Source organism: Pseudorca crassidens, chromosome 2, assembly GCF_039906515.1.
Source record: "Pseudorca crassidens isolate mPseCra1 chromosome 2, mPseCra1.hap1, whole genome shotgun sequence".
Classification (NCBI taxonomy): Eukaryota; Metazoa; Chordata; class Mammalia; order Artiodactyla; family Delphinidae; genus Pseudorca; species Pseudorca crassidens.
In genome coordinates, this window is record NC_090297.1 from 168,485,271 (window position 1) to 168,512,468 (window position 27,198).

Below are 27,198 nucleotides of genomic sequence, written 5' to 3' on the forward strand. Positions count from 1 at the left end.
GTGTCCTAGGTTCGGTTTACAATGCTGATGAGGCTGATCCTCTGAATGAGAAACTGACTCCAACAATCTAAATAAATTATTGCTTGCTGCTGACATGCCTCCCCAAAGTGAAATGTGACTTGCTTACTGCGTGGAGTCACCCTCCCTCTCCATACCCCTGTGACCCATCCTGTCTCCTTTCACTGACCTCAGCTGGTTTAAGGAGTAAGATGGTTGGGGCTAGGTGACATTGCTGTGTTCCCAAAAGGGATGAGAAGCCATAATCTATCAAAGGGGTTAGGGAATGTCGGGAAGAGAAGGGATTCAAACTTTTGTGGCTCTGGTGGATACTGGCACCTGAGTTACCATCCAACTGGGTCCCATTAGTGAGTTTATGTCCAAATTCAACTGCTGGGGTCGGGACAGGGTTCACAGTAAGAAAGGAACGTTAACGTGTCCAGGGAGTGGAGTCCTCTGTGTTAATGCAATGTATTGTTGTTCTGGCTTCCACTGCTGAATGTGTAATTGGTACTTATGTTTTATATGCTTATACTGTAAATGCCCATAAGATCCAAAAGGGATTCTCCTGTTTGGGAAGAGCTGCATGTAGAGAGGTACTGATGCTTCTGGGGCCTACATCCTCAATGATCCCTTTGAGCTACAAGTCTCTGTGAGTAATGATGCTGCCAGTTGGAGCTTCTGGCAAAGGGAGGTGGCCTCTATTTGGAGGTGCCTCATTGACTCATTGACTCCTTGACACAGCTACCAGTTTTACTTTTTTTGAAAGCAGCTCTTAGCTCACTATTGGGCTCTTACTGAAACTGAGTGCCTGACCCCTGGAGCAACTGTGACTCTCTGGCCTGGTATTTCCATTTTGGGATGGATCAATTCAGACTCAATGACTAACAAAGTGAAAAAGGATCTGGTAATGGAAATGGTACATTCAAGAATGTAGCCAGCCTGGCCCCAGAAGCATCTTGGCTCTACATGAAAAAATGGCAGCTATTCCACTCCACCACCTGTAGCAAAGTTGCTGGCTCATCGGGGCCCTTGATTCACAGAGGTTCCCCATAATGTCTGGGACTGCTTCACTGATGGTTTGGCTAAGCTGACAGCTGGTGGTGTCCACTGGGCGGCTGCAATTGTTCAGGCTCAGGGCCAACTTATTCAGAACTCAAAGTGGACAGGGTCATTCTGCTCAGGGGGCAAAACCCAAGGTCATTCTTATAGCTCTGACAAATACGACACTTGATAAATCTCATTATATTTTTACTGACTCTTGGGTTGTTGCCATGGCCTGATTATTTGGACTGTCACTTGGAAAACCACAGACTGTAGGATTGAAGACTACCCCCTTTGGCACTGAAACCAACTGGAATCAAGCTGGTGGTTGAGTCTGCACTGCCAGACTGCAAGTGTTGCTTACTTGAACCATCATCAGACCAGACAGAGTGACACATCAACCATCGTGTTGGGTACAAGGTAAAACAGCTTCTGTTTTTGATACACAGGCTACCACTACATGCCAAACTTTTTTGAGTCCTGACAAAAGCTGACCCAGTTGTCTGTCAGTGAAGGCAACCACATAGCAGGGGGCACTGCCCATACTTGTTCCTGACACACTGATTACATCTGACCTTTCACCTCTTCTTGGGGTTATAGGTGGTGCCTCACTACTTATTAACACTTTTTCAGGTTATATGTTGACGTTCCAGTGTCATAAGTTTACACTGGCCACACTATTGTGGGTCATGAAACTCATCTGTGTTATATTTTTGGCTTATATTTCTGGACGGCTTTCAGTCTGGCAATGGTGTGCCTTTTGTTGCAAAACAGTGGGCTGGTAGTCAGGTATTCGGTAGTCTTTGAACATTCCCTGCAATTCACTGGGATTTGGTATTGTTGAGAATTGGGGGATTCTTGTCAAAAATTGACTCAAAAGATGTCTGGCTCTACCTCCTTCACTTTCTTCTGGTCCAGGCACCTTGGTAAGGTCAAGGAATACACCTGTCCTCAGAAAGGGATCATCTCCTCTCAGCTGTTTCCTGGGTAAGGGTCAGAATAAAATTATTGGGAGATTATATAAAGTGCTTTTGAAAATTTGTTGTTCCTCCTGACCACCGAGTGTAATGCTGCTTCTTTCCCCTAATGGCAACCCAGGCTGATCTGGTTGGTACACCTTCCTGGAGGTTGCTTAGTCAAAAGCAGGAAGGAGATTTAAACTTACTTCTGGTTTACAAGTATGGATTTATTTGTTTCAATGACATGATCTTGGAGAAACAAGATCATGACTAATTGGTTGAGCACAGTGTTTGCAGAGTCCCCCTATAGTGGTCCATGTGGCCCAAAGTGGGGGGCATAATGGGTCTCTGTAGGTTTTATAAAAATGCCTTTGCCCTTGTTGTACCCAACCCTTCTGGATGAAAGGTCTGGGCGTAAGGGGCAACTAGAAAAAAGATGAAGTTATAGCTACTGGAATAGGACATAAATTATGTATAAGTGGAGAGAAAGCAATAGGAGAGAGCATTTTAGACCCCAGGAACTTATGGGGAAGAGAGGGACATTAATGATTGTTGTCTTTTAGGACCACCCTGGAGCTTTCCTCAAGCTGGAAAACACCCTGGTGAGGTTTCCCACACTGTTACAAGCACCTTAGATTTAACTGACTGCCGGGTCTGCCATCTCTCTACAGAGGATTCAAGATTTCATCACCATTCTTCTTAACCTTACTAAGTCTGTGGAAACAGCAAAGGATGGCCCCAGCCCCTGTACCAAACCCTTCCCTCACAAAAGACAAAAACCAACCATCTGTCAGCACACTCCCCAGATATCTCCTCCATACCCATTCCCATAACTGTCACTTATTCAGTCTGTGGTATGGACAAATGCAACACAGCTCGTGGTGTGGACAAACAGCACAGGCTGGGGTGACTTCTCCTGGGCATTCTCTGCAAAAACAAGGACTAGACTCAATTGCTGAACTGAACTGGCCAGGAGTCATGCTGGAGACACTGTCACCTATGCCTTTGGCTGATGTAGGTCCCATTTGAGGGGGCCTCAGAATTGCGAAGTAGGTATTAACTTGTATCACTGGAAAACATGGTGACTTTCACCTGTCATAATAGACTTTCAAGCGTTTTAGGAAATACCACAAACAGCTCATGCAGATCTAAGATGACTGGAGATCTCTCCAAAATGAAGCTACCTTGATCATTCGGGAAAGCTTTCTAGAGAGATGACAACCAGTTTGCTATTTATGTACAGCCTAAGGGCTGTGACCTTATCATGGGAACCATCCAATTGGAAAAACTGGTATGAAATTTGCGTGTATCTTTAGCTAAAATGATCAATGACACCTTCTTGTTCCTGGGAGCATTCAGGTCCACCTCAGTTCATGGCCATGGTTGCTGTGGAGGATACCTTGTCCTAGACTGTGTCCTCGCAGGCCAAGGTGGAGTCTGTGCAATTGCTCCTGCAATGCCTGGATTAATGCTTTGGTTCAAGTAGGAAGGTTAATACAGAAACTTAAGGAGAAGGACAGCTGGCCTCCTAAGGCACATCCTTACTAGGCCATGCAATTTGTTCAGCTGGGTGGCACCAGGGCCCTGGGGAGCACAGCTGAGAGCAGGGCTGTAGGTTGACCTCATTCTGGTGCTTGGAGTCCTGTTCATAGTCTTACTGCTGTATGAAACAAACTGAGCTGATTTGGTTGCAGCTAAATGGCAGAATTTAACAAATATGACAGAGAAAACACATGCATGGGTCTGCATCTTACCCTCAGTGTAGGAATATGCTGAGGCTACACTCCCTTCAGAAGACTGTACATGTGTATACTCCCAGAAACATAGTTCTAAAGGGTAAATTTTAAAGGAGAATCAAAATGTACATAACAGTACGTTTGTTCTCTGTAAATATAATTCTAGCTTTTCATGTATTAAAATTATATACAAAGTCTTGTGAACCAGCGGTCTTTGTGTATCATATAATCTGACTTTTCTTGAAATGTTTACATGGCTTTCTGTTCTCTTATTGTATATCAGGAAATTCCTTTTATATGATAAAGACGTATTGTTTAAATATATTCTGGCTAAGTGATATCTGGACTTTTTTTTTTAACGTATTAAAGTACTTTAAATTCTCAATAGCCAAATTGCCAGTCTGTTTCATATTTTGTTCTCAGTTCATTTTGTTAATTGAAATTCTTAACTTCCTATAAAGAATACATTTAATTTTCCTACCACTGATGGTGATCTTTCCTACTCAGTCCTTAGTTGAGAAAAACTGCCATCAATAAACATTTTCCTTCACTTTAAGGATTACAAAACCAATAAAGCTCATTATAAAAATTCAAACAGAAGAAATATATGGTAAAAAGTGAAACATCTCCCTTCACTTACATACTAGCTTTATCTCGCCTCTCTTGAAAAATTCCAGTCTCCCCAACATATAAACATATATAATTTACTGTGATACTGATTTATGCTTTCTTCTTGTTGCTATTCTTCCTCTCCCATGTAAGAAAGTATCAAGACCATTTCAACTCTCTTGCCTTAGGAAATGTTTATGTGGGTGAAGCAACAGAACATGAGGAAAATGGCTGAGCTGTTTCCTTAGGAGGATAAAACCTTAAACCCTCGTGTGTCTAGCCTTAGCAATGACTTTTCAGGCTCAAATACTTGGCTTTAAGAGACCTCATGCGTATGGACAATAGGTGTCTCACGGTGAGTGAGCACTGGATAATGGAGGGCCTCCCCTAAAGATACTGCCCTTTGCAAGGGGGCCCAGACTGGCATGATTTGGAATGAGGTAAAGCAGCAAATGATAACTAAGATTGAATATCCTATCAGCCCAATGGGTAGGGGAGTAGAATTGGATCAAAGATTATCATATAAAATATTTAGATATATCTTCCATGCATAGATCAGTTTGTGGAGAAAGATTTATAACCATTACACACATACATCCCTCCATTTCTGGCAAAACAATACAGGTAATACCTTCAATTTCTTTAACTTTACATTTTATTAAAGGCTCTTACACATGCTATACAACTTGATCCTCACACAACAATTTCACAAGAGTATACTGTAGCAGAGGCTGAGAGTTATCCAAGAATACACAATTATCAAGTGATAGGACAAATATTCACCAAAAAAATCTGGGTTCCTTTCTCTTATATTTGGTATGTATATACTCCACACATATAAGCCTGACACCCTTATCTATGATATGTATATATGTTACTCCTAAGGCAAATTGCAGCCATAAGGGCTTTAAACATGAGTGATCCCATGTATATTCAAGCCAGGGCATTTAAAATTTCAAGAAGTTGAAGGTCATTAAAAGCTTAAGATAATTAGAACACTGCACGAACTGAGTCTTCTTTGAGGGGATTTGGACTTTATTAGTTAAAGTCTCAGTCTCTGTCTCTCTTCCTCTCTCCTTCCTACCCTTTCTTTCTCCTTCCCTCCCTCTTCAAATTTACAGTTTATAGCTTCAAATAAAAGGGGAATGAAGGGACTTCCACATATGACCAAGACGGCCAAGGTGGAACAGGGACCAGATTTATTTTTTGACCTGAAACAACTGAAAAGATGGGCCACATATATATTTTCAGATATTGGGCACTAGCAGTGCAGGAGAGTCATCCCTTAAGAAGGAGAAGCAAATGCAGTGAGCTCTACAAACGCCCAGCTTACTGTGTGAAGAGTTTCAAGGCTACAGCATGGAGATGGAGACCCAGATGGAGCTGAAGGAGGAGACAGAGTTGGGAGTCCAGAAAGTCAAGGAGCTTCGAGTTCACATGACAGAGTACTGGACGGCTGCAAGACTGCCAGAGATCTTCAGAGGGTCCCCCTCAAATCTTCAGCAGAGTACTAACCAACAGATTTGTGTAAGGCAAGTATGAACTACCTAGAAGGAACAGAAGGAATGATCACTGAGGCTCAGAGAGGACTGGGAGAAATTTGATTTCCCACTAGTCAGAGTGTAAAACATCACAATCCAGTGAGTATCAGCTAGAGTACTCAAACACGTGTTGCTTGAACGGTGGGGCAAAGTTAGTCCTGGAGCAAACACTGCTCTCGTACTACCTAAGAAAGCTTAAAAGGAAGCCTGAAAGGATCAAAATACTTCTAAGTACTTTCCAAGTAACTTAACTGCATTCCATGGCAAAGCTCATAAATATTTATAGAAATGCAAACTGATCTAGCACTTAACAATGTAGAATTCACAATGTCTGAAATCCAATAAAAAATCACTAGGCATATAAAGGAAGCAAAAAAATTTATTCTTAATAAAAAGAAAAATTAATTAAAACAAAGTCAAAAATGACAGAGATGATAGACTCAACAAATAAAGATATTAAAACTGCTATTAAAACTATATCCCATATATTCCAGAAGGTGGAGAAAAGACTAAGCATATTAATTATATGAATTCAAGAAATTAAAAAAAAGAACTAGAGATAGGCAATATCTGAGATAAAAAAGATGGGATTAATGACAAATAACTGCAGAAGAGAATATCAGTGAAATTCACAACAGGAATAGAAACTATCCAAAATAAAATGGAGAGTGAAAACAAATTTAAAAAAAGAAAAAAATAAGTACAAGTAAGTTGTGAAACAACTTCAAATAGTCTAATATAAGTATAATTGAAATCCTACAAAAAAGGGACAGGAGATAGGCAAACAAATATTTGAAAATGCAATGGCCAAAACGTCTCCAAATTTCATGAAAACTATAAATCCACAGATTAGAAACTCAAGAAATTCCAAGCAGAAAGAAACTGGAGAAAACAACACCAACGCACACCATAATCAAATTGCTTAAAACTAAAAATAGAGAAAATTGTAAAAGCAGCCAGAGGATAAAAGATTAGAACAACAGTAGAAAAAATGCAAACTAGAAGATGACAGCATAAGATCTTTAAAGTAATGAAAGAAAGAAAACCCTGTCAAGTTAGAATTCTATACAGCTCTCAAAAATAAAAACAAAATAATACTTTTTCAGATAGAAAAATGTTGAAAGAATTTAACAGCAGCAGACATGTCTGTCATAAATGTTAATGTATTTCAGGCAGAAGGAAAATGATACCATATGGAAATCTGAAGCTATATTAAGGAATGAAGAACATTAGAAAAGGAAAGAATATGGGTAAATATAAAAGACTTTAAAAAACTTAAAAAAATCTCTTTAAAGGATAATTTAGCATTCAGACATAATGTTATTAATAAACAGGGACTAGATGGATTCTTTCACCTGAAACAAACAGAAAACAAAAACAAAACAAAACGAAACAGACAAAGGCAAAGTACTGGAGATAATGTTTTTCAAAGCAGCATACATCAGGCAATGAAGGATAGTGATCACTGAGAGAAGGAAAGGAATCACGGTGAGCCTTATAATGTCCCTAGCTTATTGCCTTGAGAGAGTTCCCAGACTGCAGAACAGAGAGGAAAAATCCATGCAGAGCCTGGTGGACTCCCTGAGTTAACATGCAGAGCTAAGAGTCTGAGTAGATGATGTTGGCTAGAATTGAGAGGACAGAGTACCAGAGAAGAGTAAGTTTCACAGAGACAGAACTCCAGAGATCTAGAGATGGTCCACCTGGAGTATTCACAGAGTAAACTATCTGGGGCCAGAAAGGACCACCTAAAAAGATTAGCAGGAACCCCTGGGATAAGAAACATGAAAAACTATACCAACCAATATATGTCATAATCAAATTGCTCAATATCAGTGACAAGAGAAACTCTTAAAAACAGCAAGAGTAAAAACACATACCAGATATAGAAGAACATATTATTAACAGGCTAAAGAGAATAATTTTATATTATTAATAACTATAATATAATAATAAATTATATCATTAATAATTATACATAATTTTATCCCTTGTTGTGGAAAAAGCATTTGATAAAATTCAACAACCATTCATGATAAAAACTCTTAGAAAACTAGGAATAGAGAGGAGTTTCATTGACTTGATAAAGAACATCTACAAAAAACCCTACAGCTAACATATTTACTAATGAAAGACTGAATGCTTTCCCCCTAAGGCTGGGAACAAGACAAGGATGTCTGCTCTCACTGTTCTCATCCAGCATGGTGCTGGAAGTTCTAGTCAGTGTAATAAGCAACGAAAAGGAAATACAAGGACTTCATTTGGAAAGGAAGAAATAAATTGATTCCAATTTGCAAGTGACATTTTCTTTGTAGAAAATCCCAAGGAATTTACAGAAAACCTCCTAGAATTAGTAACTAACCTAAACAAGATCATATGATATAAGACACCCACACAAAAAACAACTGTATTTCAATAAGCTAGCAATGTACACAGGGAAACTGTATTTAATAATACAGTACCAATTATAATTCCTCAAAAAATAAAATACTCAGGTACAAATCTAACAAAACATGTACAGAACTTGTATGTTAAATGCTACAAAAAAATAATGAAAGAAACTACAGAAGACCTAAATAAGTGGAGTAATATATCATGTTCATGAATTGGAAGATTCAATATGGAAAGGATGTCAATTCTCTCTAAATTGTTATACAAATTTAACACACTTCCTTTCAAAATTCCAGCAAGATTTCTTGGGTGGATATAGATTAGTGTATTTTAAAATTTATATGGAAAGGAAAGGAACTAAAATAGCTAATACAATTTTGAAAAGGAGAATAAATTAGGAAGAATTAACTGTACCTGACTGCAAGAATTACATAACTATAGTAATTAACGTTATGTGGACAGACACAGAGATCAATGGAACATAACAGATAAACAAGAAACAGACACACAAGCAACAGACAACTGATTTTTGATAAAGGTACAAAAATAATTCAATGGAGGAAGGATAGTTTTTTCACCAAACAGTGCTGGGCAACTTGGTATCTATAGGCAAAAACATAAAATGAATGTCAACCTAAATCTCACACCTTATACAAAAATTAACTCACAATAGCTCACTAACACCAAAAGCATAATCCATGAAAGAAAAAGTCAGTAAACTGGACTTCATTAAAATTTAGAACTTTTGCATAAAAGGACCTAAGAAGTTGCAAAGACAAGCTACAGACAGTGAAAAAGTATTTGAAAACTATATAACTAACAAAAGACTCACATCTAGAAGATATTAAAAGAAACTTTCAAAACTCAACAGTTAACGCAAACTAAAAAGAAAATCCAATTTGATCATGGGCAAAAGACATGAAGAAACATCTACCAAATAGGATATAGAGATGGCAAATAAGCTTATGAAAATAGGCTCAAAATCACTAGCCATTAGGGAATGCACATTTTGACCACAATGAGATTTCATTATATACCTATTAGAACAGCTAAAATAAAAAAAAATAGTGAAACTACAAAATGCTGATGAGGATGCAGAGAATATTTATCTCTCCTGCCTTGCTGGTAGGAATATAAGATGGCACAGCTACTCTGGAAAAGTCTGGTAGTTTCTTAAACATACACTTATTATACAACCCAGGAATCACTCTCTTGGGTATTTATCCCAGAGAGAAAAAAAATTACAGCTAGACAAAAATCTATACAAGAGTGTTCAAGGCAGCTTTATTCGTAATAGCCAAAAAAAACTGTGTTTTAATTGGAGAACAGTTTAACAAACTATAATACTGAATACATTCACGTCATGGCATACTACTCAGCAATAAAAAGAAGTAAACTATTCATGGTTGCAACAATTTGGATGGAGTGAAAAAAGTCAATCTCAAAATGTCACATACTGTATAGTTCTACTTCTATAACATTCTCACAATGTCCAGTTATAGAGATGGAGTACAAATCAGTGGTTGTTATGGGTTAGATGGTGACAGAGGAAGGGATTGATATGACTATAGGCAGCACAATGGGCATCTTTGTGGTGATGGAACAGTTCTGTATATCGATTGTAGTGGTGGATACATGAATCCATGCAGCCATGTGAAAAAATGGCATATAACTATACACACACATTGTACCAATGTCAGTTTCCTGGTTTTGACATTATACTATAGTTACGTTAAGATGTAACCATTGGGCGCAGGGTACATGGGACTCCTCTGTACTATCTTTAACACTTCCTGTGAGCTTGTAATTATTTCAAAATTTAAAAAAGTTTATAAAAATTATATGCTATAAACCCTAAAGTAATCATTAAAATAAAAGTACAAAGTATCATAACTAAGAAGCCAGCAAAAGAACACATAATCCAAGGAAAAAAGGGGGAGTAGAAAGAGAGGAGTAAGGGAGCAAAGAAGAAGAGATGGAATATAGAGAAAATAAACAGCTAAGATGGTAGCTTGAAATCCAAACATGCCAACAATCACATTAAAATGTTCTAAATAATCAATTAAAAAGCAGGGATGACCATACTGGATAGAAAAGGAAGGCCTAACTGTGTTCTGCCTGATGGAATTGCTCTTTACAGATAAAGACACAAATAGGTTAAAAGAGAAGTATGGAAAAAGATGCTAGGCTAAAGGGAGCTGGAAGGACTATATCAATATCACACAATGAGTATTTCAGAGCAAAAAAAATCTATCACGGATAGAGATGATCATTTCATAAAGAAGAAGAGGCCAGTTCATCAGGGGAACATAATAATCCTACATGTTTACGCATCTAATAATGGAGCCTCATAGTACATGAAGCGAAAACTGAGGGAATGGCAAAGTGAAACAAATTCAGTTATACTTGGAACTTTCAATATTCCCCTCTCAATAATTTATAAAACAAGCAGGCAGAAAATCAGCAAGGATATAGTAGATTTAAACAAGGATATCAACCAACTTGATCTGACTGATATGTAGAGAACACTCCACCCAACACTAGCATCATATATATTTTTCTAAAGTGCACACAAAACATTTACCAAGATAGACCATCTTCTGGGCTATAAAACAAGTCACAATAAATTTAAAATGTTTCAAGCCATACAAAGTATGCTCTCTTGACCCACAATGGAATTAACTTAGACATCAATAGCAAAGATCTCTAGAAAATTCCCAATATACTGAAACAAAATAACACAATTTTAAGTAACCCAAGGGTTAAAGAAGAAATCAAAAGGGAATTTAGAAAGATTTGACCTGAATGAAAATGAAAACACAAAATATAAAAGATCGTGGGATGTTACTAATATAATACTTGCGGGAAGATTTATAGCACTAAAGGAGTGTATTAGTTGAAGAAAATATAAGAGAAAATCTTAGTGACCTAGGATTTCTTAAGATTGCTTAAATATGACATCAAAAGCACAAAGTATAAATGAAAAAAAATGAATAAACTGGACGTCATCAAATTAAAAACTTCTGCTCTTTTGAATTACACTGTAAAGAAAATAAGGCAAGCCACAGACTAAGAAAAAAAAAAAAAGGTAAAACATCTGGCTAACAAAGAATTTCTATCCAGCATATATAAACAGCTTTTACAATGCAAGCTGTTACAATGCCCTAATAAAAAATGGGCAGAAGATCTGAATAGAGATATCATCAGAATTTATACAGATCACAAATAAGCATATAGAAATTGCTTAACACCATTAGGTTAGGAAAATGCAGATTAAACCCACAAAGTGTTACCACTGTATACCCACTAGAATGGATAAAACTGAAAAGACTGGCCATACTGAGTGCTGACAAGGATCTGAAGAGCAACCGGAACCCTAGGGCTGGAGCAGAGCAGCAATCTGGTCTCAGAGAAAGGGAGCTCCACTGGGACCAGAAGGTCTGGATTCCAGTTTTTACTCTTGAGGCTTTGGGAAAGTTTTCAATCCTTCTATCCCTATTATAAAATACCAGTAACAACTACTCAGTCTACTTCATCAAGCTCTTGTGATGGTCAGGTGAGGTAACGGGAAACTACTCTATAAATGTGGGGTACTAATGTTATTCTGTCAAAAACTACACGAGCATGAATATCTCCGGAAAGGCAATTTAAAGAAAGTGACAACAAAGATAAAATAATATCATGTTAAAACTTTTCCTGGTTTCTCATTGCCTTTATTTAAGCTAGTTTAATTACTTTCTAATATTTCAATATTTACTTACTTACAAGGCCTTCAAATATTTATAAAAATGTATCTGCCAAATAATACACAGATGTTTGCCTAAATTAACGTTAACCATTAATAAGATTATACTACTCTCTATGGTGCTAAGCATTTCAATAACTAATAAGTCAGTAAACTGCTGATATTTTTTAATATTTTAATTATTGTTTATCAAATTAGAATTTGGCAGTAAAAATCACTTTTCATAAAGACATTGCTTATATATTAACAAATCAATCTTGACTCATTCAGTCTGGCAGCTTTGTAAGAATCCATGACTTCAGTTTTTCTAGCTCAGCTTTGCTTAACTCATGGTAAACACCTGGGAAACTATGAAACTTTGTCCTCACGCCTAGAGATTTTAACACTGAGTTTGTCTCTTCACCCCAAGAATGAAGAACTAACTCATCTGCGGTACCATGACACTGAAATAATTCAGGGAGGACACCATCACTTTTCTGAAGAGCCTAGAGAAGAGAACATAAAAATGGAGAAGTTTAAGAAATTCATTTAAGAACATTATTCTCAGAAATCAGAGGGACAGAAAAACTCCAATTTAACCAAAGCTTCAATATTTAAAGGGGAAGAAGAGGCAGTGGTAGAGCTCTCTGAGGTATATACTGATGGGCCAGGACCAGGAGCTTAGCTGGTTGCTGGCACCACTGGAGCTGCAGCTGTACGTGATCTGAATTTACTCCGTAGAGGACTGTCTCAAAAATGGTCAAAGCATTTCCCGCAGAAACCTTGTGTCTTGGGAAGACAAACCTCTTCACATGGAGTGGAAAGAGGGAGGAACACAGAGCTCAGGTACAATCAAGGAAAAAATAGCATTCTTGTTCTCATTTCCATACCTACTGGTTCTACTTCTGGTAATGAGGCTGCAGCACTATAATATGACATACTCATAAATCAGGATATTGCTGAAAAATAGGTATCAGCCATGTAACTGATTCTTTGGTTTGATTATGTTCATGACATAATAAGCAAACCTAGTTGTAATCATCTATATTTTTAATATGTATGCAGGATACATATATAGCATACACATATTTTTTATCCTTTTCTCTTTGACACTTTGCTTAACAATAATCTCTGTACAAGGCACTTCCTAAACATGAATGACCAGCTGGAATTTACCAATATAACTAATTTGAATTCCCAGGAATGCTCTGTGAATCAATTGTTATTGTGTAATTATCAATGTTGTTTTAGTTTCAATGTGTGAATGTCTCATTTTTTTTCTGTTTTGTTTTTAAAATCTGGAACTTACCTGGTAAACAGCAGATGTCTTATTCAGAAAACTAGAAAGAGCAAATACTCCTGCCACATCCTGATGATTTCTGTATGCTAAATGCATTGCCATGCACCCTCCCATAGAAAATCCTCCTAAAAGAAGCAAAAATTCACTTATCAGAAAAAGCAGAATATATGTAACGATAATTTAGAACAAGATATAGCTATGCCAATCTTCCATAAATATTTGGAGACCTAAAAGAGATACAATGCTAAAGAGAAATTTAGCCTACTTTAGATCTCATGGAAAAAAACCTGCTATGAGTAAATAACACTGTTCTATCTATGCCATCACTGGTAAAATAATTTGTTATAAAAGGAGCTAGAATTGAAAAAATAAATTTTGGTCATCAAGTAAAAATATTTATTATATTTCAAAATATGAGTCATAGCACAAGTGTTATTTATTTAAACTTCTAGTGTCTACTTACATTTTGTTTATACTTATAGGAGTCCTCACACTGCAGCTACAATTAATAACATGCACCTTTCTGTCTTACTTGCCAAGCTACAAGCTCCATGAGGATTATATTTCTAGAGTTTGCCATATAATAGATGCTTAGTGATCTCTGAATTAGGAAGGATGATCAAAAATTTGGTGAGAAAGATAAAACATCTTTGTATTATAATATTATTTTGAAAACTGACTTGTGATGGTATAATTCAAACATAGGTACCCATATGTCCTTTTAAAAAAGAGTTTGGGGAAAAAATATTCACTTGACAAACTTTTATTGTCTTTTATGTGCCAAACACTGTCACTGGAGTGACACCAGTCACCAGAGATATGCAGATTAAAATACCTGGACCCTTCTGTTCAAAGGCGAAAACCGACACAACACAGAATATGGAGGTAGGGACCTGACCGTGACATAGCAGAGAGGATGGCCCAGCTTCAGCTTAGAGACTCGGTGTGATATTCCCCAGCATGACTGAGAGTTAAGAGACATCTCATGATTTAAAAGAAATCCATATGTTAGAGATAACAAGGCTGTAGGAACACAGTTTTTAGTTTTTGGAGAAATTCAAGAGCTTGAGTTATATTTTTTGCCAAATGTACCTAAGTAACATATTAAATGGGACTAGTATGACTAAGGAATTAAACATTTACTTTAATTTTACCTAGTTAAAATTTGAGTTTAAATACATGTGGCTAGGGGTTATCATATGGGACAATGAAGTTCTAGATAATCTAAGCTGCACCAATGATGGAAAAAAAGCTTTAAATTTCATAAATGGAGCAAAATGAAATTAATGTTCCATAAAAAACATAATGTGGCTAATATCATTAAATGTGATCTTTTAATGTGATATTTTAAAAAAATCATACAAAGATAAAATGTGAATAAAAATAGACCAGTGAGCAAAAACATATTTAAAAATTATTATAAAAGCACACCTACTGAGAAAATTTTTACACATTAAATGCACCCACCCCATCACTGCGCTTTTATTGACTAGGGTAACTTAATCACTTTACGGGATTCCCGAGCCCCTTGGGGGGACCAGCCTCACAGCAAGAAGAGCAACAAGAACAGCAACAAAACTAAGAAAGAAAACACTTTCCCACGTATGAAATGCCATTATGAACAAAGGCATCCTTGAGACATTTAACCTCATGTTCAATTCTCCTAATTTATAATGAAGAAAAATGTACTCGTTGAAAACTCATTATTTTAAGATTCAATCTAAGTTCCTTGTCCATTTATAATCTCGTGAGGTAGCCTGCAATTCCTCACCAGCGATCTTTGACAATACAGTCACCTTTAACGTTGCGGACACCGGTGTGAAAGGGACTTTATGTATTTTTTTCTAATGGAAGAAAATTTAACACAAAAGACTAGTTATTTCAATTTTCATCTAAGTGTTTAAAATGCAATATAAAATATACTGCTCAATAAGTAAATACCAATGAGTAAACTCATTGTAGGTAATAGTTATGATGTATATTTATAGTCACTGGTGAAGCATTAAAATGTCAAGAGTTAACATTTCAACATACATTTAAGATTAATAGGCTGAATAAAAAACATGTTAAAAAATAACCTAGTTTTTATGAACTCTTTAAATTAAATAAAACAGTAATAATGTATAAAAACTGTACTGGGAAAACTAAGCTAATCTATCTGAAAACAAAGTCCAAGGGTGGGGGGGTGCGGGGGGGAGGCAGGGAACTTACAATTCAAGTTTACCGTCAATTGAATGGGATTTTAAAAATGGAATAAAATCCACCCTCCAACCAAATTGCAACAATTTTTCCACTTTATATATAATTATTTTTCAGAATGAACTGTGATAAAGTCTCAAAAATTTGGGAATATATAAATTATGCCCACCATATTTGTATATTTTCTCTCATATAAAATTGACAGGGTAAACAAAATATTTATCATCTTCTATGGAAAGCTATTAAAACAGCAGTCCCAAGCCTTAAAAGTTCTGATAGTTGTTGCTGAAGAAACATACATTATTTAAGATATATATATATGTTAAAAGAAAGTAGAAGGATGCTATCATTCTCCAGTTCCCTCCAAGAGCTTCAAAAGAAACTTATATAATGTCAGGAAAGTCAGCCTGGAAATTGTGGAGCTAGGTTTCATCTTGGTAACTGCAACTATCCCTTCATTTTAATTTTAAATCTTATTATAAAATTAATATGTGAATATATGCCCACTGTGTAAAGTATTTCCACCACACAAAAATAAAGAAAATGCGTTATCCAAAATCTCACTACTCACATATAATTTTGACATGTTTTTAAAAATTCATTTTAACAGTTAAACTCACTCTATATGTACAATTTTATACCTTACTTTCATGTAGTACTGATTTGAATGTCTTTAAACAGAATTACAAAATTCCATAATTATTTTTTTACTCCTTGAACACATACTAAGTATACTAAGTACCTTCTAAATGTATGTATATAGTATATAATGGTTACATAATAGTCAGTTGTATTAACAGACCATTACTCCCTTAACCGCTTTCCTCATGATGGGTATTTAGAGCATCATAATGGGTATGTAGAGCATCCATGTAAATTATTCAGGTGTAATTCCAGAAGCACTTGATTATCCCTGCTTCAAAATTCTGATAATATTATCTGAGAACATGAAAAACTATACCAATAATCTGGTCATTATCATTTGTCAGGTTCTATACATCCTAGATCAAAGTTAAATCTAAATTATGTCAGTTTTCTCTTAACAACAAATTATCACCACCTAGTGGTTAGAAAAAGGAATCTCATTATGGTACAAAGTTCCTAAGTCAATGCATAGGATCTGGGTTCTAGTCCCAACTCTATTTTAGCCAGCAGTCTCTTTGAACTTTAGTTTCTTCTTATCTGAAATGAGAATCATAATTTCCTACTTCACCTATTACAAGGGTCAAGAAAGATACTATATATGAAAAAATGTGTATATTTTAAACACATTATAGTGTTAAACTATATTCTTAATAATTTTCTCAGAATACAGAGTCTGAATCCAGGTTTTAACAATAGCTATGTTGCCAAATTCAGAAAGTAATTTAAAAGTCACTATTTTATTGCCTGTGTTTCCCCTAATTTTTACCATACCCTCTGTAGAATCATGTGTGGTATTATTATATAAAAATAAATAAACTTTCTTATATCTGATCTTCTTAATATGCATAGTAAGGATTCACGAATGTCTCCAAGGAACACATTTAAAGCTTTTGCCCAGTTCCTCCTTTCTAACCAAAGTTTATTCTTGCCATTAAGAAAGAAATATATTTCCATTGTTGAAAACAAGAAAACAAAGGATTTTTCTTAGCTAAACTCGCAGTTGACTGCAATGTTCTTTAGTGTAATCTTACTCATCCTTTGTTTCCAAAGTCGTGAAACACTGTACGTGTTGGTCTTTCACCATTCTACTGGATCTATTGCATTTGCCATCTTCCTATTCCCCCGGACTTCAGACTAGCCAGCCTCCACACTGTTGTCAGTGTAATCTTTTTAAAATGCTCATCTGATCATGTCATTCTCTGTATATAATTCAATAATCCTAGGAGTTGAAGCACATATCAAACTAGTAGTCCCTGAGAGATTTTAATGTGTCCCTTGTTTTCTTTCATGAATGTGTTTCCCTATTTGTTTACCAGTCATATTCTCACTCATTCTTTAAAACTCAATTGGAGATTATCTCTTCTAAGAAGCAGTTCCTAGCTCCCCCCCAAAATCGACTTGTTCTTTAGAACACTTTACTTCTGTTATCTCCCTCATTATACTGTAAAGCTTTTGATAGTTTTTGGTACTCCAGCACTTATTAACAATTTGGAAATTAAATTTAGTATGAGAAGTTTCATTTTTTACCTGACTAAGCTGTGTAAACTACCTAGAAAAGGTGGTATATCATACTCTATAAAAACATTGTTTTTAAACTAAGTTTAATATAATAAAATATCACTAATCAAAACAAAACCACAGAAAAAGAATGGGCTGCCACCTATGCAAATATAGAGAATAGTTTTGTTTACAAAGCTATATTGGTTAAAATTACAATCTCAGAGAAAAGGGTTCCATGAGGACACAATGTGTGATACTAAATCTGAAATTTTATCACATATTAAACAAAATCAACAAGGGTAACAATTTTGTACTATTATCTCTATTTTTTCCTTTTTTTAAAAAAAATTATTTATGTTTGGCTGTATTGGGTCTTCATTGCTGCCTGCGGGCTTTCTCTAGTTGTGGCGAGCAGGGGCTACCCTTCGTTGCGGTGCGCGGGCTTCTCATTGTGGTGGCTTCTCTTGTTGCAGAGCACGGGCTCTAGGTGTGTGGGTAGTTGTGGCGTGCGGGCTCAGTAGTTGTGGCTCGTGGGCTCTAGAGCACAGGCTCAGTAGTTGTGGCACACGGGCTTAGCTGCTCCGCGGCATGTGGGATCTTCCCAGACCAGGGCTCGAACCCGTGTCCCCTGCACTGGCAGGCAGATTCTTAACCACTGCTCCACCAGGGAAGTTCCTTTCCTTTTTAATCTTGTAATTTTTCTAGTTTTTCCTCTTATAATTAATTTTTTAAAATAACCTATGTTGTTTGTATATGTGTGTCTAGCATCTCAAATGCACTTTGCTTTGACATCCCACTGGATCCCTCCTTCATTAAAATGTTATAAATATCATTTAAATCTTACTTAATTTAAAATGTTCTATAATAGACACTTGACAAAAGTATTAAACCAGTAGAAAAATATGAAGCAGTAACTTCTGTTTAAAGAATCTATGAGCAATGAAAAAGAAAGAGGGAAGCACAGCACATATACTACTGAGAAAAGAAAACAGCTGGTAGGGAAGGAACAGTGAGCTCCCTGAGTCTCCACAGGCAGCACTGGTCCAGTACGGCCTTTCTGTTGTCTGGAGAGACCATGCGGAAGGTGGTATAGAGAGTGTTTAATAACAGCAAGAAAATTTCTTCAACATTACCTGCCAGGCATATTTCTAAGTGTTTCACATGAATTGACTAACTGAATCATCACACCTCTGTAAGATAAGTACTATTATTATCATCCACACACAGAGGTTAAGGAAACTCATATACCTACAAAATAGTGAATCTAGGATTAGAAACCTGCAGTCTGAGTCCAGAGCCCAAGTTCTTAACCATGTTATACTGCTGTCAGTTGCACTCATGCATTTGCAATTATGATATTCACAACTCAAGAAATGCATGTACAAATATTTGAATACATAATGATATTTTGCTTCATGTGCCATGTTTTCAAATAAGTGAAAAGTTCAGTTAGATCAATAAGACAAAAAAATAAAAAACAACTACAAGAGAAAATCCCTATAGGACTAGAATGCTATTTCCTCTATGCATCAATAGCTAATCCATGTAAAGAAAAAGGAGGTAGTATAAGTAATGTTTTGTCATAATAAAAGAAGGTCAAGAATCACGTGTATTTTGGCACACTTGTTTAACTCTAGAGAAATGTAAGTGAAGAGTTATTTTCATTGACTGCTTAAATAACTAAAAGTAAAGTAACAAGGACAAACAACCTTGGATCTGCACTTGTCGTCTCTTTCATATCTCAAGCTAGGAAAGAGGCTTTATAGGAGTTCATAAGCTCATCTCACAAATTCTAAAAAAGCATTTTTTTCTTTCCCAATTTTTATATTCATAAGTGTATATAAATATCCTATTATACGCACTTTGTAATAAATTTCAAATTTTATAATTTTATAATAGTTTATAACCCTTCCAAAATAAAATTTTGTTAAAAATTCAGTGGAGCTTTGATAAAACATCGACTACATTACTGATTGCTTTATAAATAAGATCATCTTTTAACAAGGTTCTCTTGGTACTTCAGAAAATAATTAAAACCTTCCATGATATGGTAGAAAGAAACTAAAAAAAAATTCCAGATGAATCAAATAATTAAATATTTAAAAAATTATAGAAAAGCCAGAAGAACACCTATTTGAATATTTATTCAAGTTCTAGAGAAATACCTTCTTAAACTGAGAAATTATTTGGAAAAAAATAGACAAGTAAAAATAGCTTTCTTGTGTCAAAACATAAACAGAATTAAAAGAAAAATATATTAAGTACATATTAATTACTTTTGTTTACTTAATTTTAGCAAATATTTTTCAAGACGATATTATTCAGTGAGGTATAATAAGATGGACATTCTAATATAGGTGGGAGAAGTATCAACTGGTACAGTTTTTTCACAAAAGGAATTTGACAAGATGTATTAAGAATTTTACAAACGTTCAGTTAAATGGAAGAACCATGGGCTCTGAAATGAAGTAAACCCAGATTCAAAATTCTTATCAGCTCTCCGACCTTACAACAATCCATAACCTCTTTTCAAAGATGAATAAGATGAAGTAACTGATGGATACAGGGAAGGGCGAGGAGGAGGGATGGGGCAGGAGACAAGCATACAAGCAATTACAATTCAACGTGATACGTTCTTTAACACATATACATTAGAAGTACGATTTGTATGTTTCCTACGTTTTTATGTATGAAGACTTTATAATTTTAATTTAAAGCAATTTCTTACAGTACTAATATTTTGTTTTCCCACTGTCATTACGTGACTTCAGGATCTCATTACCCTATAATCATAAATTCAGTAACTGGTTTTCCCATACCCAAATTGTTATCTCTTCACTTACCCCTTCTGCCAGATTAATTTTCCTAAAGCACAGTTCTAACTATATGACTCAAAGACCTACTTTAATCATCTCTCCTCAATTACCTACAGAATAAAGGATAAAAGGGGAACCAGAAAGTATTTATTGCGAGTATAAAATGAGCCAACTGTTTTACAAACATCATATCCCAGTAAAATAGTATTTTTATAGTATCATTATTCCCACTTTGCAGATGAGGTAGCAGAAATTCAGTGTAGGCAGTGGTGGACTTTAGATTCGACCCATTTTGGTCACTATACCATTTGCTCCTCAGGTTGTTAGTCCAGCTAACAGATCAATAGGCATTTTCCAGTCAGACAACAAACTTTCTGCTAAAGCCATCTAACATCCAGACAGATAAAAACAAGCATTATTTTTTTTTTTACTTCTATTTACCATTCATATTACTCTCTATGTTTAGACCTCTACACTATAATAGTTAAAATTTTACTTATTTGCACATCTCAAAATCTCAAATGCCTCTGATACTTTCCTATTAAATTGTTCTCTAATAGCCCCAAATACTTATGACCTCTTTTCATCTGAATTCCTGTGATACTTAACTACTTAAGTCATCAATTTACAGATCAGGTCATGCTGCTCATTATAAATGTTTAGCTCTGTGCTAAGCGTTGCGATGGGTCCTGAGAAATAAAAATACATACAGATGATCATTCCCTTTGAAGAGCTGTCAGTTATATTGCTTTAGGGCAATCATCAAGGCTGGCTGGCCTTACAGTTACCATTTTAAGTACCTCATGGGCTCTTCTAGGTTGTAAGCAACTGTGGCATTCCTGTTCTATTTATCGGTGTGTCTCTTTGAGCATCTAACTTACTGCCAGACACACAGTACTTAGAAACTTAGAAAATATTTGCTAAATCATTGAATGACAGAATCTGTTACACATTCACATATTTTGAATTCTATCTTGTAACTGTTTCATGATGCCCTAGACTGAATTGGTGCCCCTTCACTATGCTCTTCCCAGTACTCCCATAACGTTCTGTATTTATCTCTATGACACAGATGTTAAACACAGAAACATAGAAATATAGAGTTAAACACTGATGAGGAAACAGAGGCCCAGAAAGGTGATGTTACTGCACTGGAGGGCACACTGCTTTTAACTAACAAAAGTGAATGCTGAAGCCAAGACAGAAAAATGTATTCCATCCATTATATCATATTGCTTCTCAACTCAATGAATAGTTTAGTACTTCAATAAACACAAAGGAAGTTTATTAATTTGCCCAAATCCTGTCTACACAGGATTTCAATGTACATTTTAATGTTATTTAGAACATGATGAAGATACTTAATTTGCTTTATAATTTCAACATTAAATACAACTCATTATAAATTAAATAGTTATTTGGAAATAACTCTTTAACAAAAATCCATCCTGTATCATTCACATTCTATACAGTTTATCTTTTTTTTGTATGTATTATAAAACGGTTTATGTATTTTATGATTGCAGAAAAGGAAAGGGGTGTAAGTAGAATAAAGCTTATATAAAGGCATGCTATATCCCCTTGGGAAGAGAGATTGCTAAAGACATGTTTAACAAAAGTTTATGAATACCTTATTCCTACAGTATTAACTCTGAAGAGTTTACTTTTCACGAATTTGCTGTTATATTTTGACTATGTACTCGAATTTATCTTAATTATGGCGATAGTAGTTTAAACATATAAAACTTAAGCTAATTAAAATAAAATGTTTTAAAAACTGGAATGAATAATCTCTTAATTGAAAATTAAAGTAGAAAGAAAATTTTAACTGCCATGGGAGTCTTAAAGTATGTTATTATTAAAAAGAAAATCATTTAAAGTTTCATTAGTTTTTGCTTATAATTCTATTACCCTTAAAATTCTTAATATGTAAAGTTTATCTGAAACTGTGAATAGGTCAAATGATATACAAAGTGCTTCCAAATAATGTTCCAAGTAAAATTCAATGTATAGAATTACACAAAAGTGAAAAAAATATTTAAATTCTCAACATCTAAAGATCTTACCTACTAATATCCTGTTCTTCTTGATACCACTTTTTACTTCACCATCAATCAAATCTGTAAGCACCTGACACATTACATCAATTGATTCAAGGTGTTCTGGGCAGTCATTAGATATTTGAAATCTGTCAAACCATACATTGGAGAATCCTCCTTTCAAAGGAGTATATGGCCTGTTTAAAACCAAAAAAAGAAAAAGAAAAAATTAAAATAGATGTTTTAATTTCTAAAAAATTAGTGTTTTGAATAATTACAATTTCCTCCAAGTTTTAAAAGTTAAATAATTCACATTAAAAATATTCCCATGCTGATTGCCTTAACTCTCCTATACTTACCTTGGTTCTATTAACATTTATTAATGCCAGTTCATCATCTTAGTTTCTCTCCATCTTTTAAGTTTCATAAATTCTCCAGAAAATCCCCATGAAAAAAGGGTAATTATTTATTGCGTGTGTATGTTATTTTTTCCACTCAATTTAAATGATTATTTAACTATTTACAGCTAAATAAATAATGTCTGGCCATGCAAAAAGTCAATGCCTCAAGAGTAGAAAATATGATTTACCAAAATGCTTTTCAAAAGGTGGTTAGTTTGTAGCACATAAGTATGAAGGCTACGTTAGTAATTTAAAGGTTTCTTGATCACACCCAGGTAGATTATCCTTAGAATAGGAGTCTTCAGTATTTTTGTTTTGTTTTGTTTTGTTAATCAAGAGTTGGAGCTATTTTATTTTTAAATCTTCTCAGGAACCTTGAAATGAGTTTAATGGGATACAAATAATCTTTGGAAGTGCTTATCATACAGATATTCCACACTGTTTGCATCATTTGGATCTCAAATTGGGTGCCTTGTTGGACTTAAAAACATTTTATGTGATAAGATGCCCTGAACTCGGTGTCTTGTTGAACAAGACTGATATTATAAGACGCTTTACATTTAAGTATGAGATGGGGTGGTTACAGTATTAGTGAATCTTGCTCTGGATGCTGTTATTTTAAGTATACATGTGTGTATGCACACGTTTGTGTGTATCCCAAGGTATTCCAAATATTCTGTTTTAATCAATTATAATGGGGTCAAGGGGTCCTGTATCAAGTCTTATGTTGGTAAAGGTAAATGAAGGGAATGAAAACACTCTTAGAGCTTCCTGTAGCAAACACACAGACGTTTATGGGGATATATAAGACACACATGGAGAACAATAGTTTTCCAAAGATGAGGAATAGAAAGTTTAATAAAAGATACAGCTTTTCACTTCGCAAATCTTGCTTTCTCCTCATGTGACCGTGAAAAAGTTTTATGTTATAAGAAGACCACAGAAAACACAAACAGTGACAAAAGTATACATTATAATTTGAAAGAAATCTAAACCAGTGATGACCACAGATGCAGGGTTTCTCCTAGACCAACACCTCTACTACTTTGCTCCATCTCAAATTTAGCTACATATACTCACCCTCCAGAGTCAGTGAAATAAAAGCATAAAATGTACAGCCAGAACAAAAAAATGGAGGGCTGAAAGACACCAGCTGAGATCTGAATGTGCTTCTTTGCATTTTCTTTAGTGAAAAACCAAGTGGAATCCTGGCAAACCCAAGGAGATAGAACTATTCAATTCTCATTCTCTCAACCACTGTAGCAAAAGGACTCTGCAGTCTGTGCAGATCCGACCATCAGAAACATCCAACTGTTAGGACCAAAGGGTGGTGCTGAAGGGAATAGGAGAACTACACAACTGTTGTTCTGTATTGGTCTTAACACTCTAAAATAAACGGATATCCACTTAAGGAGCCTAAAAGTCAACAGAAATATTTTGGAAACTTTCTCAGAGAAAGTGAAAGAAATCTGGAAACAAGGCAGTTGCTCTGACTCAGACTTTAACAAGAACTCATCTTCAGAGACCCTCGTATTTACTAAAATATAATCGTGTTATAAACTTTACTTGGTAACATACTTTCTAAAATTTGAATGTATATTACAAATATCTCTGTAAGTCAGTACATAAAACCCTAACATTTTCTCCTAGTTTATGCACATGCATGAAATCTTGCAAATACAGGCTATTTTGTCTGTGTGTGTATTGTTTTGATGTCTTCCAATTAAGTCCTTTTTATTTTTTTGCTCAACTCTCCATTCCTCCTCTCCTCTCCCACCCCATTGTACATCCTGCCCTTCACATTAGGTAAACTATGTTAATGATCTGGAATGTTTTTCTTTGCACATACATTAAAACATGTTTCTTTACATTATAGTTTTTAGAGCATTTGCTTTTCAAAAATGAAATAAGCCTATTTGGTTTTCTTATGTGTGTCATACTTTTCTCCTTTAACAATACCTCATGGAAATCCTTTCATCTGATATAGCTCTTACCTATCCTTTTAAACAGCTATATAATATAATAAAGATGTTCCACAATTTAATCTGCCCTTCACCTACTAATGGGCATTTATTTGGTACCCAGATTTTAGCCACTAAGAACAATTCTGCATCAAACATATTCACGTACATGTTTTTACATACTGGGACTTTTATTCCTATGGAACAGAGTCTGTGAAATAGGACCACTGGATGGAGAGGTATGATTTTTACCTTAATAGATGTTTCAAAGTTGCTTCCACAAAGGCTATAAAAATTCACCTTTCTACAAGAAAGGTCTGAGAACATCCTTTTGCCCAACAGCCCTACCTTAATTACAACAGGTACTAACATACTTTAAAATATTACCATTGAAGGGTATCAACTATGGTTTTAAAATCAACTTTACTGAGGTATAGTTTACATATATAAATGCACACATTTTAAATACAAAGTTCAAAGACCTTTGACAATGTATTTCCATTATGATACAGAACATTTACTTTACTTCAGAAAATTCCATCATGCCCACTTACAAGCAAGTTCCATTCACTTCCCAGGAAACCGCTGACTGATTTCTATCACTATAGATTAGTGCTGCCTTTCCAGAACTCCACATAAAGGAATTACTTATTCATAACGTTGGCTACTTTACTCTATTGGGGTTTTGATTTTTTTTATTAGTTTAGAACCGCATCTGTGTATTATTGCCATAAAGATTTTTCATTTGTATTTCAAGTATTTTTTTCAAATCAATTTCTGTATATTGACGTAATGTATTTAAAGTATCTATCTTTTTTTAAAAAGCCAAATAAAAGACTTTTACAATTGATATAATCTGTCCATTTTTTTTGTATTAAACTAAATTTCTGGGTCTTCTGATTTATTTAAGGTATTCTCAGTCCATACATTTTTACATATAGAATCCAAGATTTTCTTCTAAGTTTTTTTTTTTTTTAGTGGTACGCGGGCCTCTCACTGTTGTGGCCTCTCCCGTTGCGGAGCACAGGCTCCGGACGCGCAGGCTCAGCGGCCATGGCTCACGGGACCAGCCGCTCCGTGGCATGTGGGATCTTCCGGGACCGGGGCACAAACCTGTGTCCCCTGCATCGGCAGGCGGACTCTCAACCACTGCGCCACCAGGGAAGCCCCCTTCTAAGATTTTTGTTTTCATTCTTACATTTAAGTTTTGAATTTTTCTGGAATTTACTTCATACATGAAGTGACCTAAGGGTTCAAATTCATTTTCTCCCAAATGGATAGACAGTTGTGCCTGCACTACTACAAAAAACCAAAAACTTTTCTCATAAAGGTGAAATTCTACCTTTCCCATATTATAGTTCTGAATTACCTAGTCTGTGTCAACCTAGGTAAATAAGAGAATTAAACCCTAATACCTAATAACATTTACTGTCTATAATGATTCGGCTTCTCTCCAAAGCATCTAGATTGGTACTAGTTCTGTTCCATCCTAGGCAAAAATCAAGAAAATGACAAGTCATTTTGTGTGTTCTGTGATTCAGGTGGAAAATTCTGGTTGGGAAAGGCTCTATTTTGTTCCACTGATCTGTTTATCTACTCCTGTGTTAGGATCATGTCGACTGTATTTACAGTGGTTTTAGAATATGTTCTGAGGTGGAGTCACTGGGCCACCTCTCCCTACCATCATTACCACATGTCTTCCAGACTTGTCCTGCCTATTCTCAGATATCTAATCTTCTTTCTCTCTCTAAGAAATTAATCAAATATTTAGTAAATTCTTAAATAATTTCCCTTAAAAGTCTTTGTGGGATTTCAAGACTTCCCTGGTGGCGCAGTGGTTAAGAATCTGCCTGCCAATGCAGGGGACATGGGTTTGATCCCTGGTCCGGGAAGATCCCACATGCCGTGGAGCAACTAAGCCCGTGTGCTACAACTACTGAGCCTGCACCCTAGAGGCCACGAGCCACAACTACTGAAGCCCGCACACCCAGAGCCCGTGCTCTGCAACAAGAGAAGCCACTGCAATGAAGAGTAGCCCCCGCTCGCCACAATTAGAGAAAGCCTGTGCACAGCAACGAAGACCCAACGCAACCAAAAAAAAAAAAAAAAAAAAAAAAATGTCTTGTGGGAATTAACATTTTATGACATGAATCTGGGAGGTGGGAAGATTTCTGCAGACTGTGCTCTTCCCAGGATCAGCCACATTCTGGGCCTTACCTAAGGCTTCTCCTGCCTCGTTCTCCAGGCTCTAAGTGGGTACACTGGGTGCAGCAAAGATAAAATCCTGCGCCAGCTCTCTATGGGGACCCCCACAGAGCCTAAATTCTCCCTCATTC

General features: G+C 35.6%; 1 protein-coding gene across 3 annotated transcripts in view; it reads right to left on the reverse strand.

Moving 5' to 3' along the window:
* Nucleotides 1–4,982: 4,982 nt before the first annotated feature.
* The window catches only part of LYPLAL1 (lysophospholipase like 1), a 36,579-nt gene continuing 14,363 nt past the window's right edge, over nucleotides 4,983–27,198 (reverse strand). For 2 of the 3 annotated variants that reach the window (XM_067729725.1, XM_067729728.1), the window contains exons 3-5: nucleotides 22,528–22,697; nucleotides 13,311–13,426; nucleotides 4,983–12,507 (exon numbers count right to left, since the gene is read on the reverse strand). In XM_067729725.1, the coding sequence (XP_067585826.1) occupies nucleotides 12,289–12,507; nucleotides 13,311–13,426; nucleotides 22,528–22,697 (505 nt within the window). In that variant the 3' untranslated portion in view covers nucleotides 4,983–12,288. The remainder of the gene's footprint in view (nucleotides 12,508–13,310; nucleotides 13,427–22,527; nucleotides 22,698–27,198) is intronic. The other variant, XM_067729727.1, reaches the window with a different exon arrangement.